Source organism: Loxodonta africana, chromosome 2, assembly GCF_030014295.1.
Source record: "Loxodonta africana isolate mLoxAfr1 chromosome 2, mLoxAfr1.hap2, whole genome shotgun sequence".
NCBI lineage: Eukaryota > Metazoa > Chordata > Mammalia > Proboscidea > Elephantidae > Loxodonta > Loxodonta africana.
Window position 1 is genome coordinate 186,342,445 of NC_087343.1, and position 14,681 is coordinate 186,357,125.

The window sequence follows — 14,681 nt, forward strand, 5'->3', positions numbered from 1 at the left end:
ACTGACCCTCTAAATGTTCATGAAAACCTCTAGATGTTCATGAAAGCCCAAATGAGATTTAACAGAGCTTGATGAGGCTATGCTTGGGGTGGGTATGAGGATGGGAATGGGTACACAACCTCAGTTGTCTACAGCACCCAGGCAGGTAATGTCTTTACCTTACCTGTAAAGGAGGCTGAGCACATGGTGATCAGTGACCATTGATGCCTGGGCTCTACATTGGGAAGCCCATAATGAGGGCTGGGGACCTGGAGGACTGGAGCCCATAGCCATAATGCTTGAAAATTTGATACAAAGTGGCCTGATATTCCTTCCCCCCGCCAAGAGAAAAACCAAAAAACCAAACCCACTGCCGTTGAGTTGATTCCAACTCATAGCGACCCTATAGGACAGAGTAGAACTGCCTCATAGGGTTTCCAAGGAGTGCCTGGTAGATTCAAACTGCTGACCTTTTGGTTAGCAGCCATAGCTCTTAACCACTATGCCACCACGGTTTCGAGAGAAGCCAAATATTTTTAAATATTGACAACAGATTCAGATTTTAAAAGCTGTGAAGACAAGTAAAACACGCACAGAATCGGATTTCGACCTCTGTCTTAGAGAGTAAGTTCTGTTGAACTCCAATGAACTAAAAGTTGGAGCTAAGATTTATTTATTTTTTTGAAACTGAATTCCTCTCAGGGTCACACAGCAATGGTAACAGGACTGATGCTTGATGTACTGGAGAGATGCCCCGGGGAGCTGCTTTAATGATCAGAAACAACTCCCCGACATCTGGCAATCCACTACAGGCTAACTGTGAAAAGTCTGTCTCTCCCATTAGACCTGAGCTGGTAGATAGGAGTCAGTCTTATTCACTCTTTCACCTTCAATGTTTCATTAGCACAATGGTAGGCACAAAACAGGAGCTTGGTCCACATTCGCCCAGTGCATAAATGGGTGCCATTTGCACAAACATTGTCCTATATGTGAATATTTCACACCTATTTCAGAAACTGAAAATAATTTATTTGCCTAACTAGTTCAGGTAGTACCTTGGTCAGCTTAATTGCATTAGAGCAATATGAGGCACTAGTTGTACACAGGGTTTAGCATTAGAGGGCGTGGGTTTGTCCAGGCTTTGCCACTTTGCCTCAGTTTCTCCACATGTTAAAACGGGAATCAAATAATTGGCCCAATCTCACAGGAATTGTTAAAGTAGGATCCCAGCTGTGGAGAACCTCTGGGAAAGGGTCAAGAATTATGCAAATACTTGTGACATTACTATTGTTTTTTCCTAGTACCTGGCAGAGCACTGGGCATGTGAGAGGCCACTAAGACATGTTGGTTTTTTCCATATGTGTAGCTAGTGATAATACCTGACATTTATTGAGCATGTAGGATGAGCCAGGCACTAGTCTGCAAGCTTTACATGGATGAGTCCATTCAATCTCTGCAACACTCTGAGGTTGCTATGACTCCATTTTAGAGATGAGAAAGCTAAGGCACACAGGTCACTCAGTACGTGGCAGAGGGACAAACCCAGGCAGTGTGCTGCCAAGACCTAGTTGAGTAACACAGAGCTCTACGGCAGACGTGCTTTTGACGAGACCTTTATCCTAGTTCCTCCAGGAATGATCATAAAGTCAAACTTGGTGGAGGTGGATCGAATGGCATTTTTTTCTGCAGTGGGCTACAGTGAGGCAAGGGGCAGATGTCTCTCACGCTCTTGGTTTCTCACTCCTCACTTTATGTTCCCATGGTAACCCTTGATTAGGAATGACCTTGGTGGCCTCTGATGCTGACGCAACACCATCTACCTAAAACAGGGGGTCAAGGACCTACTCTTGCTCTCCTTTATCTCATCTCCTACTCCTAGGCTTGTGTTAGCAAAATCTGTGCACATGTCTGCACGGTTATTGGACATGTGCAGTTATGGGCTTCCTGGTCCAATGTATCATGCAAATCTCTTGCCCTTGGCTTGACAGTGTTCATCTCATTGAATGACTCGGACCATTTTTCTCCAGACACGTGAGCTTGCCGAATCCTGGCCAAATTTCACTTTGCAAACCCTACGAAATGACTAGGAGCCCTGGTGGCGCAGTGGTTAGGTGCTCGGCCGCTAACTGAAAGGTCGGCAGTTCGAACCCACCAGCTGCTCCGCAGGAAAAAGATCTGGCAGCCTGCTTCCATAAATACTCACAGCCTCGGAAACCGTATGGGGCAATTCTACTCTATCCTATAAAGCTGCTGAGTCGGAATCGCCTCATGGGCAATGGGTGTTTTTATGTATGAAAAGCTCCTTCACGTTGTTATCATGTGGAGCCATTGCCCCCTCTCTTGTTTTCTGCCAATGGCTACACATGGCGATGACGCGAAGGGGCATTTTGTACACAGACATGTATTTTTCCTTCAGAAGGTGTCTGTAATGGGATTCTTGCAAAGCAGAAGAAACCTGACTGCAGATTAAAGGCAGACAGACACGAAGGAGCAGTCTGCCCTTCAACACGGTGAGTCTGAAGACGTACATTGGCCGGGCCAAGGCCGGGGATAGCAGCCTATTAAATACATTTTCATTTTAATCAAGGTGTGAGCAGTCTATAGTTAACAGGAATCACTCTCTGTAGAATAGTTAGATTATAACTGGCGGACCTTTGCAATGGAGCCGTTGACCCATTTTAATGAAATGATTTTGCAATTAGATTCAACGGGCTAATCTGTTCTTTCCAGCATTTCCCCCCCTGCCGTTTTTGTTATTGCTCTGGTTTGTAATAACGAGGGGGTCGGAGTATGATATTTTATATGAGTGGGAGCCAGAAATGTTAATAAAAGTGTATGTATTTAACCGAAAGAGTCCGTTCCCCAGTCATAGCCAGCTTGAAATGCCACCTCCACCACTTCATATTTCATTACCGAAACTACCCGGGGTTTCTCGGAGCCATTTGTTATGCCTAATGCTCATAACTACCCAAAAGTATTTTTAACTTTTCCAGAGCTTTAAAAGTCAATTTCAATCTCAATGCATATTTGTCACTGCCAGAAATGTTTAGTAGGAGAAGGCTAACTGAAATAGGCCGCCGCTTCCCCTCTCTGGAGCAAGTTCAGACAAGAGAGATCTCAGAGGGTTTGAAGAAGGGCCATAAAACTAAAACCCCGGCTGCAACAGACCTTTGGAAGGCTGAGATCATCTGGCACGTTGCCTGCTCCTCCCCCTGTGGCCCTTCTCCCTGTTCACGGACAGCTCAGAACGACACTTGGTGTGTGATCATAGGTGAGCTTTAATAGATGAGGAGGAAAAATCCATGTGTTTCCAACAGCAATGCTATTTTGTTATGAATTCTTGCCCTCTTACCTCTTTCCAGCAAGGAATGTATGTACCATTGGGATGGTCATCAAGGTTGGGGCAGGTAGGGAGCCATGGCTCCCACTCTTTGGGTGGACATGACTGGGTGTGACCAGCAGCCAGCATGGTGCCCACGGTGGCTGCTGTCTCCAGCAGTCTGTGTCTTGCTTCATTCTTTGGGCAACCAGTTTGTAGAGCAGAAGTCACAAATGAGTAGTTATCTGATCAACATGCATCTACCAACTCGTGTGTCCAGAGCTCTCCTCCTCTACCTCTAACATCCTTAAGATGAGTGGGATGAAAGGAAGAATGAAAGGTACAGAAAGAGGAAAAGAGGAATTGGGGGAGTATGGAGGCCTGTAGTCTCAGCTTAAAAGGAACTGATCTGGACAAAGGGTCAGAAGTGATGAATGGAATCAAGAGAACCTTGCCAGGCATACGGTTATCCATTTGTGGGTGAAGGCTGGGGGAACAGATACCAGGGGTGGATCGCATTGTTTTACCAGGAGTTTGGCAGTCAGTTGGGCAGGTGGCTATCCTATTAAGCTATCCTCATCAGAGGCTAATGTGAGTGCCGACATTTGCCAGAAGGCAGAGGGAGACGTTGATGATCTGCAGCTGGGTACAAACCTGCTGCTGCAGGACCAGGGAGACAGAGATGGGCAAAGGACCACTCCCAGAGGTCTGGCCCCAGAGCTGGTAGGGGCAGTGTAGAGGATCTCAGAATGTGTCTTCTGTTCAGAGCAAGAGAGAGTTTCTCCAGGTACACAGATTTGTTCTGCAGCAAATGGGATCTTGGTATGCTCTTGCTGGAATGGGAGGGTCATTTCAACAGGATTTTTTCTCTTTCTTTTGTTCAAGTTATTTTCTATTAACAGATAAGCCTGAAAGGGATTGTTAGAAAAATTTTAATTCTCTATCAATGCAAGTCGAAACATTAAAAAAAAAAAAAAAAAAAAAAATCCAGGCAATGGGATTGTCCATAGCTGGGGAGGCAGTAGAGAGCAGGCATTCTAGAAACAGGTGACCTGGGCTGAACACCTGGCCCTGAACAAGTTAGTTAATCTCTCTAAGCCTAAATACCCTCATATGTAAAATGGTACTTACATAGGGTTGTTGTGAAAATTAAAGAAAATAATGATGTAAAACAGTTCAGCGTCTGGCGTATTGTAAGCACTCAATATATGTTTAAAAAAAAAAACACACGCATACAAAAAAACATTGAGAGGGGTAAATAGGGCTTCCCATTACTCAGCAATGACTGGGCTCCTAGCTCTGAGGGGTAACCTGGGAAAGATAAGACAATGAGCGTCACACTTGGAGCTGGGAGCCCAGAGCCCAGCTCTTAGTTCTAAGTCAAGATTTGGTTCCCACCATGGCTCTCTCTCATGGGATAGGACATAGTCTCCACGGCAGGAACCAACAGTGCAATCTTCTGGTTACACTGGGTCTAGAATTTATCAAGAAACAAGCAAAATGGGAGGCACCAAGATCCCGTTCTTTATTATCAGAGAAAGCAGGTTTGTCTATGTAGCCCCCACCCAGCATCCTAACTACCACCCAGACGAGGAGCCCAGCAATTTGGTCTCCCTGCTAACTGAAGGTCAAGGACTTGAGGCTGCATGGGGGCTAGGGCCAAAAAAAGTACTCATGAGGAGTGGAGGTCAGATTCAGAAGAAGCCCCACGTTAAACTTAAAATCTCACACTCATTTCAGTTTCACCCATTCTCATGCTGGCATTTACTTGAAATGCCTCCAGTAAAGGAGGAAGAGAGGGGTGGGTAGGTCACAAGAGTAGGGTTTCCCCTTTGGGTTACCTACCACTTGGGGAAATGACCTGGGGCTAGGATTCTCCCGTGAAACAACGAGGCATATGCCTTGGTATACTTGCTCTTTTTGAATGGAAGAAGATGTAACAGTGATTTCTGAGATGAACCTAGCTACTTTACCCCTTATCTGGCATCCAGACTAGATTTGGGGGATCACTCCATTTTGGATAGAAAAAATGGATGCAGATCTTAGCTTGCCCCCAATGTGCAGTGTGACCTTGGATGCCTCCAACAGCTTCTCTGTACTCATTTAACCCCATGTCTGCAACTTGGACGTGGAGGTACCCTGTGAATCCTTCGAGGCTCCCTCCCCCCGCCACCCCGCCCTTTGTGATGCTAGACTGGGTGAGGTGGGTCTGGCAGGTGGTAGGCTGCGGTGCTCCAGAGCAGAGAAGAGGTGTCCAGCGGTGGCAGCTGTGGCGGCGGCGGTGGGCCATGCTGCAGGAGAGCACGGTGCTTTCCGCGGTGCTTGACAGAACCATGTTCCGTTTCCATCGTTCCACCACATGGTTAGATCAAGCACAAAGGAAAGCCTCGCGGCGACTGGTCAGAGTCAAGGTCAGGCAGCAGCATCAGAGAAAGGACAGGAGCGCTCAGAGGAAGCAGCAGCGTGGAGAAGCGGAAGCCGGAGCAGGCCCCCACTGAGCATGATTAGTACCAGGAGTGGGGTTCCACTGGAACGCTTCTGAAGACAGCAGTCCCACGGCCCTTGTACCCCGCCCCAGGGGAGACACAAAAGGGAGGAGGGAGGGGACTATTGGACACCTATACTCAAGAGAATCAGGGCAGAATAGAGACCTCCCAAGAGAATTAAAGTTATCATGTCATAGGCCTGAAATGAGTCTCAAAACTCCATTCGGTTACCACATTTGATCTGACATCAAACTTAGTAGAAGCAACTTCTACATGCACTGCAACATAGGACCCATCCAAACAGCTAAGTCATCCTGTACCTATCTGCTCCATCGTTCCTTAAATGAAGGAACAGTCCATGGTTCCATTGCCAAAACCTAGCAAATCTGCAGTTTTCTTTAGGAAAAAGCCCCCTTTGGCATTCCACAATTCAGGAGTCTTCGCCATACCCCTTAGGGTTCCCCAGGAACCCTCTGGCTGACAAGACGATCAACCCAGATCATTTGAAGTATAGTAGAGAAGAGATGTGGTATCAAAAGAAAATAATCTTCCCTAGCCAAAGAGAAAGACAGGGAAGCCAATGGGGCCTTAAGTGTGGGACTGGAAAGCCTACAGTCACAATGGTCTCGGAACCCTGACTGTCACAAAGGAAATGACTGGTGCCCCTCAAGATTACCATTTCCAAAACTAAGCAAAGGAAGGAAACAGTAAGCCAATGATTAACCTCAGTGGAAGGTATCTGATTCCCTGGTTTCCTCCAAGACTGGGAATCACAATGGAGGTGGGGGCCAACAATCAACTGTTTTGAATGATCAGGGGACCAGGTGAGGGTACCGCCTCTTTATAACCCTCTCCTCAATGGATTGGGGCAGTTTTCACGTACTTGCTGGCTTACGGCTTCCTTCCCGCGTGTGATTGTGCTGGAGATGTGTGCACCCTGAAGAGGATGGAACCAGTGCCTGGTGACTGGGACCCTGCTCTGACCTCTGACAAAAGGGATAGGGTTACCTACTTCTCGCCAAAGTGTTTTTGGAAGTGGGTTCATCAACAAGATGGTCTTAGCATCTCGATATTGCATAGGATGTCTGCAATGATTGTCCAGTTGGGAAGAGCCTGTGCATAGCTCTGGGCCTGGCCCGCCTCCTTTCTAAGCTCTCCAATGTCACCAGCAAGAGCCTTCCGCTGTGATCTGGGCTCTACTCTACTCTGAAATCCAGACGCACAGGGCTCAGTGAACACTCTGGTGCTGGGATTTCATACTTAGGTTTGATCAGGAACTAGGTACCAGAATGGGGAAAATCTACCCCTTCCATGTCCCTCAAGCCTTATAATTTCACTCTCTTTCTCTTTGGTCTCCTTCTACAAAAGGAAATGGAGGTGAACAAGGAGTAAGTTATCAAGAAACTTGACAGTATGTCAGAAATCCTGAGTTTCGGATCTTGTCCTGAAAGTAATACTCTGTAACCTTAGATAAGGAGTCCCCAGGTGGTGCAAAAGGGAAAACACTTGACTACTAGCTGCAAGGTTGGCAGACTGAACCCACCCAGAGGCACCGCAGAAGACAAGCCTGGTGATCTGCTTCTGAAAGGTCACAGCCATGAAAACCCTACGGAGCAGTTCTAGTCTGCTCACATGGAATTGCTATGACTTGGAATCCACTCGACAGCAACAACAACCATAGATAAGACTTTTTTGTTGTCTGGTCCTGTATTTCTTCATCTCTAAAATGGACTAGATGATCACAAAGGTCTCTAAAAAACAAAACCAAACCCTCTGCCATCGAGTCCATTCTGACTCATAGTGATCCCATGGGTTTCTCAAAGTCTGTAATTCCCTAAGAAATACCTTGCTGTTTGGCACCTCTGGACACACTGAGTTACCACCCTCTGTACTTTTCAGTATGAGAGCTTCTTCTTGCCCTTCTCCACACACAAAGGTGTAGTATGATGGAAGACAGACACCATCCTTCAAATGCCAAATGCTTCCCTGGGGATGGGCTTAGGGTCCAAGGCAGCCAGACAGTGCTTTTTCAGGAGGCCTTAATCTGATGGGCAGATCACCCTAGCCAGCGGCATCTACCGCTAACCCGATCGTGCTGCCCAGGGGCGCTGGATGCAGCTGATAGAGAGAGGCAGACGTGAGGCAGCTGGGAGAGCAGGTACCTCGCCAAAGGAGGGCTTTCTGCATTGTAGAAACAGCCCTCAAATTGGTGCCTAATTAAATCAGCTGTCTTTCCAACGGGGGTGCTTTTAGGGAAAGTAAAATGCAGACTTATTATCTGTCAAACCCAGTATGTGTCACTAGCCCCCCTCTTTTGTCTGGAGCTTCCTGGAAACACAGAACGTTAGATCTATAGCTTCTGTACCCCCAAGGCCAAGGCGGGTCTGAGTCCTAGGGTCTCTAAAAGCCAAGGCGTTTGGACCTCAGCAGTAGCTGTCTCTACTCCTCGATCTCTTTTCTACAGCTAGGTAAAATAAAAGCATACAGAGCTCTCGATGTCAGGCTCACCACAGCTCTTAAACTTCTCTACCTTTATAGGTTCTTTCCGCTTCCAAACCAAAAAACTCGCTGATGCTGGGTCGATTTCAACTCACAACAACCTTGTAGGACATAGTAGAATTGACTCATGGGGTTACCAAGGCTGTAATCTTTACAGAAGCAGACTGCCAAGTCTTTCTCCTGTGGAGTGGCTGCTGGGTTTGAACTGCTGACCTTTCCTTAGCAGCCCAGTGCTTAACCATTGAGCTAACAGGGCTCTTTTCTCTCTGCTTAGTATTGCTTAAACAAAAGAGAGAGATGTCTCAGGCATGGTCAATCCAAGAACCCTGCCCCTTTTCTCTGTTTGCTTTTTTTTTTTAATTCCAATCACTCCCACCCCACATAGGAAAAGAAGTCAGTATCCCTCAAATGCAAAGTTAGTTATTTAGTTAGGTAGGTAGGTGGGTAGGTAGTTAGTGGCAGAGCTGGAGTTAGAATTAAGCTGTACTGTTTCCTTGGCCCACTTTCTATTTTCCTTTTTTCCTACTTAGTTCTCTCTGTAGCTCTCCTCTGAGTCCCCATCCCTCCATCCCAGTCTACAACCATTCCTAAGTAATTGCCGAGATGGCCTTGGTCAGAGACACCAGTCCTTTGGCCCTGAGCCGACTTTGTTCCTGAGCTGCCATCCAGGGCCTTGGCCTCAAATGGGGACCCAAGTTAGTGACAGGACCCATGTGAGACCACGGGGTCAGAGTTGGCAGATGGTACCTGGCCCTGCTCTGTCTCGTATCTCCTCCTCTTTGGGCACAACTGCTTGGCAGAGCTAGTTAAATCGGCCCTGTCCAAATAGGGGTAGAAGAGATGGATAAAGCTGGTGTCAGTCATGAGCAAAGGCCTCTGGGAAAGGATTGTGGTACCTGAGGAGACAGCTCTGGGCTGAGAGAAGGTTTTTACCCAGAGATGCTGACTAACCCAGGAAAGAAGAGTTCGGGGGGTGGGCGGGGTGGGCCAATGAGGGGAGGAAGGGGAAGTCATTCAAGCAGCTGGATCTCCCTTTCAAAAGCTCCTTTTCTCCTAGTTGCGCCATGGCCTCAAGGAGCAAGCAGACCTAGGGTCCGGCCCTGCCTCCACCACTTCCAGGCTTGTGACCTTGGGGTGCCCCTTCACCTCCAAGCCCTTGGCTTTCTCTGCTGCAGAATGGGCACCTCTTCTGCTGGCCTCATAGGACCACGGGAGGAAGGAAATTACACTAGAGAATAGAGGTGGAAACCCTCAATATAGTGCTCATCATAGGTGAGAAATTGCCCTCACAATTGCCATCATTATTCTGGGACAGACAAATTGTGACCAACTTCTCATATTGCCACCAAGTCCATGTGATATTTCCAACCCCTCTTGAGGTATTTGCTTCTGTTAAAACAGAGAGACAACAACTAACGTTTGTCATCCTGGACTGATAATACTGGACTGAAAGACTTCACTGAAATGACAACACAACTTCCAAGAAGCAGAAGTAGGCCTGCTGGCCTCTCTGGTGACCATCACCACATTGGCATTCTTGCTGGGCTTTCAGGTTGGGGGAGAAGCACTGTTCTTGCTGAAACACAGACTGCCAGGGTTGGTCCCAACCCGGCATAGACCACCTCATGCTATCGATCTTTTGCCACTGGGAGCTCAGTCTCTCTTGGTGATTTTTTTCCAGTAGAAAAGGACACAAATGATAGTAATATTTAACTGCCTGTTCTTTTCACTAACGGGTCAAAGAGAGCTCCTTCTTTTGCAAAGACCAGCTGAGAACGCCCTGTCACTCTCCCTGTCCTTCCTGGGTGCACTGGGGATGGCATGGGGCGTGGTTTTTAGGGAGAGCTTGAAGTGGGAACAAGTAGGCAAGGCTCTACTTTCTTCTGAAGTACAACTCCTTGCTGTTTTCTCCATAATTATAATCTTCTGGTGTGGGATGGAGGAGATAGCATAAATGCCTTTGACATCTACAGTATACTGTATACTCATTAAAAAACCAAACCAAATCAAAACCATTGACTTTGAGTCGATTCTGACTCATAGCGACCCTATAGGACAGAGTAGAACTGCCGCATAGGGTTTCCAAGGAATGCCTAGTGGATTTGAACTGCCGACCTTTTGGTTAGCAGCCATAGCTCTTAACCACTACACCACCAGGGTTTCTGCACTCATCCAGGGCTGAACAAAAATTGATCTTAGAGGGAAGTGGGGAAGTCCCAAGATTACATGTCACCTGCAGCCTAGCCTGGGCATATTTATTTCTCCATCTGCGACTTGGGGATCATGCTTTGGAAACTGAAAAATAAATCTTAGACTTTAAAGGGCCAACGTGCAAAAAGCTGCCTCATTCTCTAGCTTCCAACTAGCCCCAGAGATAAGCAGCTGCCTGGATTCTGTCTCCCTGAAACTGCCTCTTCCCACCCCATCCCACTGCTTTTATTGTGTGTGTGTGTGTGTGTGTGTTTTATTTTAAATCCATAAGGTAATTGGTTTTCTGCAGGGCTAACTGAATTTCCCCAATTTAATTTGCAAAGATGCTCCCCAGGAGCCATTACAGGGCTCGATGTCCTCCAGATTGGATTACTGGCCTCTCTGGGGTTGCTGGATTCTGAGTCAGAAGGTGGGGCCTGGCCCCCGTAACCTGATTACCTGAGCAGCGGAACTTCTTGCTCTTGATCTGGCTGATGCGCTTGTTGGCGAGCCGTCGTGGGCTGCTGCAGCGGGCCCCGCTGGTCTCGATGGGGTTGTCCTGGAGGTAGTCGGCCAGCCACTTCAAGTGGCAGTCACACACAAATGGGTTTTGGGCTAAGTGGCTGGGAGAGGGAGGGGGCTGTTAATCAGGAGTGACCCGTGGTGCAATGCTCCACTGCTGCCCTCCTGGTGCTGGGTCCTGGCGATCCAGATCCAGGCTCCCTCCCTTGTTTCCCCAGGAGGCCTGGGCTGGGGTGGTAGGGGGGAAGGGTGCTTTCAGATGTGACTCAGAGAGGGGACCCCTGTGTTCTGCAAAAGACCGTCAAAGATGCAGCTGGCATCTGGTTTGGGGGACTCAGCCTCCCAGCTCTCACTGTTTGCGGCAGGATCACCACTGCCTGTCCCCTCCTCTCCCCACACCCACTCTGACGGGCACAGCAAGTCAAGTGCCTAGGGTCTACACTGCACTTTATTCCTCCAAGCTCAGTCATACCAGGCACAGAAAGCAGCTGGCACAGTGACTGGCATGTGGTCGGTGCTCCATATATACAGTAGCAGGCATTGTTGTTATTATTATCATCATCACTAGAACACTGTGGGTCTTGCTCCCACTGGCTCGTTAAGAACGACTCTACAAAGCCCCAAACACAGTGCCAGGTACTTGGTCGGTATTCAATATATATATCGCACCTGTTCTCACTCCATATTGGTTTCTGATCCGGCTGCGGGGACAGTGGGTGCCAGATGACTTAGCTGGTCTTTGGAAGATTCCAGGCTAATGATCAGGTCTCGGGCTGGAGCCATCAAAATCATGGGCTCAGATCTGATCTGTACTCAGATGCTATCTATTTAACTGAAATATTTATAACATCTGCAGTGCTTGGGAGTAAGGAAATGCTTCCCAGAGAGGGAAGTGAATGCCCTCAGTGTGCCCACATCAGAGGCTTGGTTTATAGGGTGGGGGTGGTGGTATTGGTGGTCGGCAATGGGGTCTAAGCAGAGACGGCACTTGCTCAGAATACAGTAGCAGCAGTGGTTAAGAAAGCTCAGGAACTCCTCTGCTTGAATTCAAGTCCTGCTTCTCACTAGCTGTGTGACCTTGAGTAAGTTACTTCACCTCTCTGTGCCTTGGTTTCCTCACACGTAAATAGGGGATAATAATAATAACTGAGGTAGTCATAGGGTTGCTATAAGTTGCAGAAGTTTTAAAACAGGGGGAGTAGTCAGTGCAATGTCGGGTACTGAGTAAGTGCGGTGTAGGTAAGCTGGGGCTATACGTGGAGTCCCCGGGTGGTGTAAACAGTTGATGCGCTCAGCTGCTAACCTAAAGGTTGGAGGTTCGAGTCCACCCAGCAGTGTCTCAGAAGAAAGGCCTGGTGATCTACTTCCAAAAAATCAGCCATTGGAAACCCTATGGAGCACAGTTCTACTCTGACACACATGGGGTTGCCATGAGTTAGCCCTGACTCCTTGGCAACTGCCTTTATTACTATCTGTATGAGTCCACCCTCACCACAGGCTCTAGAAATCCTCCTGCACATGCTCATTGTTGTCCTCATTTTGGTGTCCTCTGTGACTGGGTGTTTGGGGTCTCCTGCAGTCGGGGCAGCTGCTGACACTCCCAGGTAAGCAGTGTCAGGCCCTGCGTGGTGGCATACTCACAGCGTCTGGATGGACTGCAGGGGAGCAAAGAGCCCCTTGCTGATGGTCTGGAGTTTGTTGTCGTACAGGGAGAGCAGGTTGAGGTTCTGCAGGTCCTGAAATGTGTTCACCCGCAGGCAGTTGATCTTGTTGGCGTTCAGGAGGCTGTAAGAAGAGTGGACGGTATTCACTAACCCTGATAATTACAGCGGAGCAAGGGTTGCACTTGGCGGAGGATAGCTGCAGAGTTGCCATCGCTCATCCTCACAGCCTTGGGCTCCTGCTGCCCACCAGAGGAAGAAAGGAACTTGGAGCCTTCCCTGCAGCCACCAATACCTTACACCCAGTCACCATGGACATTGTGAGGCATGTTGCTCTCACCTGGAACCTCCTCTTGTCCCCCCACACAGGGTAAGCCATGAAATGATACCCCATGTGCTTTGCTTTCTGGTTTAGAATTCAGTGCTCCTAGAAATCTCAATGAAAAAAATAATTCGGCACAATTGTTTTAAAACTTTAGTTGACTGACTGAGGGCAATTCTGATTCAGAAAATTCTCTAGACTTCTCTTGGATCACTGATCCCACTGGAAATCTGATGAGTTATATGTCATCTCCCCAGAAAAAAACACACCTGTGTGTAGGTGTGTGCACTCATGCACACTCCTACACACGAGAAACACATACGCATTCTCCCTCTTTTTCTCTTTCACACAAACATAAACACACACATTCTTGCAAACACGTTCACTCTTTCTCACACACACACTCTCACACATAACACATTCTCTCTCACACACACACATTCTTCATCCCTTTCTTTCACACACCAGTTCTCTTTTTCCCATACACACACTCTTTTCACAGATTCTCCCTTCCCTTCTTTCTCACACACACTCTCTTTCCCACACACATTCTCTCATACACATGCTCCCTCCCTTTCTGTCTTTCACACACATGTTCTCCCTCCTCTTCTCTCTCACACACACTCTCTCCTTCACACACATTCTGTCTCTCACACACACTCTTATTCACACACACTCTCTCACACACGCATCCTCACACACTCTTTCCCACACGCACATCCTCTCTCTCACATACACATTCTCTGTCTTACACACTCACACACATTATCTCTCTCACACACATCCTCTCTCACGTACTCACACACATTCATACACATTCTTACACACACTCACATTCTCTCTCACACACACACTCCCTTTCACACACACATTCTCCCTCCCCTTCTCTTTCTCTCTCTCTCACACACACTCTCTTTCACACACACATTCTCTCTCTCACAAACACTGATGGAACCCTGTGTGATTTGACCCCTGTCCCCTCCTCCAACCTCATCCTAATCCCACTCGACCCCTTACTCACTGCCCTTCAGCCCCACTGGCCTTCTGTTAGTTCCTCAAACACACCAAGCTTGTCTATGCCCAGGTCCTTTGAAAGTGCACTTCATTCAGGCCAGGCTGGCTCCTTCTCATTCTTTGCATCTCAGCTCAAATGTCACTTCCTCAGAGAGGCCTGTCCTGACCCCTCAACTACAGTATGCCTCCCAACCCCCCATTGTCTTTACAGCCTCTTGTTTATTTCCTTCCTAGTCTTTGTCAATTTGTGATTATAGGATATTTGTTTTCTTGACGATCATCTCCTATGCAAGGCTGTAAACTCCATGGCAACACAAACAACATCGATTTTATTTGTCCCTTTATCCTTAGTGTTTAGCACAAGAATTTGTTACATCAATATACCAGTTGCCCTCCAGTTGTTTCCAGCTCACGGTGACCCCATGTGCATCAGAGTAGAACTGTGTGCTCCACAGGATTTTCAATGGCTGGTTTTTCAGAAGTAGATCATCAGGCCTTTCTTCTGAGGCACTCAAATCTCCAACCTTTTGGTTACTGGCTGAGCACGTCAGGGACTTCTAAAGCAATGTACACAACTCCATATGCGACTTCAGGAGGTTGCAATCCTCCAAGATGGCACCAATGCCCCCGGGTTCAAACTTCCTACCCACGAGGGACCCATTCTACCATGTTTTTAGCTCTGTAGACCC

General features: G+C 47.7%; 1 protein-coding gene across 2 annotated transcripts in view; it reads right to left on the bottom strand.

The window, feature by feature from the left end:
* The window catches only part of SLIT3 (slit guidance ligand 3), a 754,510-nt gene that overhangs the window by 103,010 nt on the left and 636,819 nt on the right, over positions 1-14,681 (bottom strand). For both annotated transcript variants that reach the window (XM_064279080.1, XM_064279081.1), the window contains exons 13-14: positions 12,637-12,780; positions 10,933-11,096 (exon numbers count right to left, since the gene is read on the bottom strand). In XM_064279080.1, coding sequence (XP_064135150.1) covers positions 10,933-11,096; positions 12,637-12,780 — 308 coding nt within the window. The remainder of the gene's footprint in view (positions 1-10,932; positions 11,097-12,636; positions 12,781-14,681) is intronic.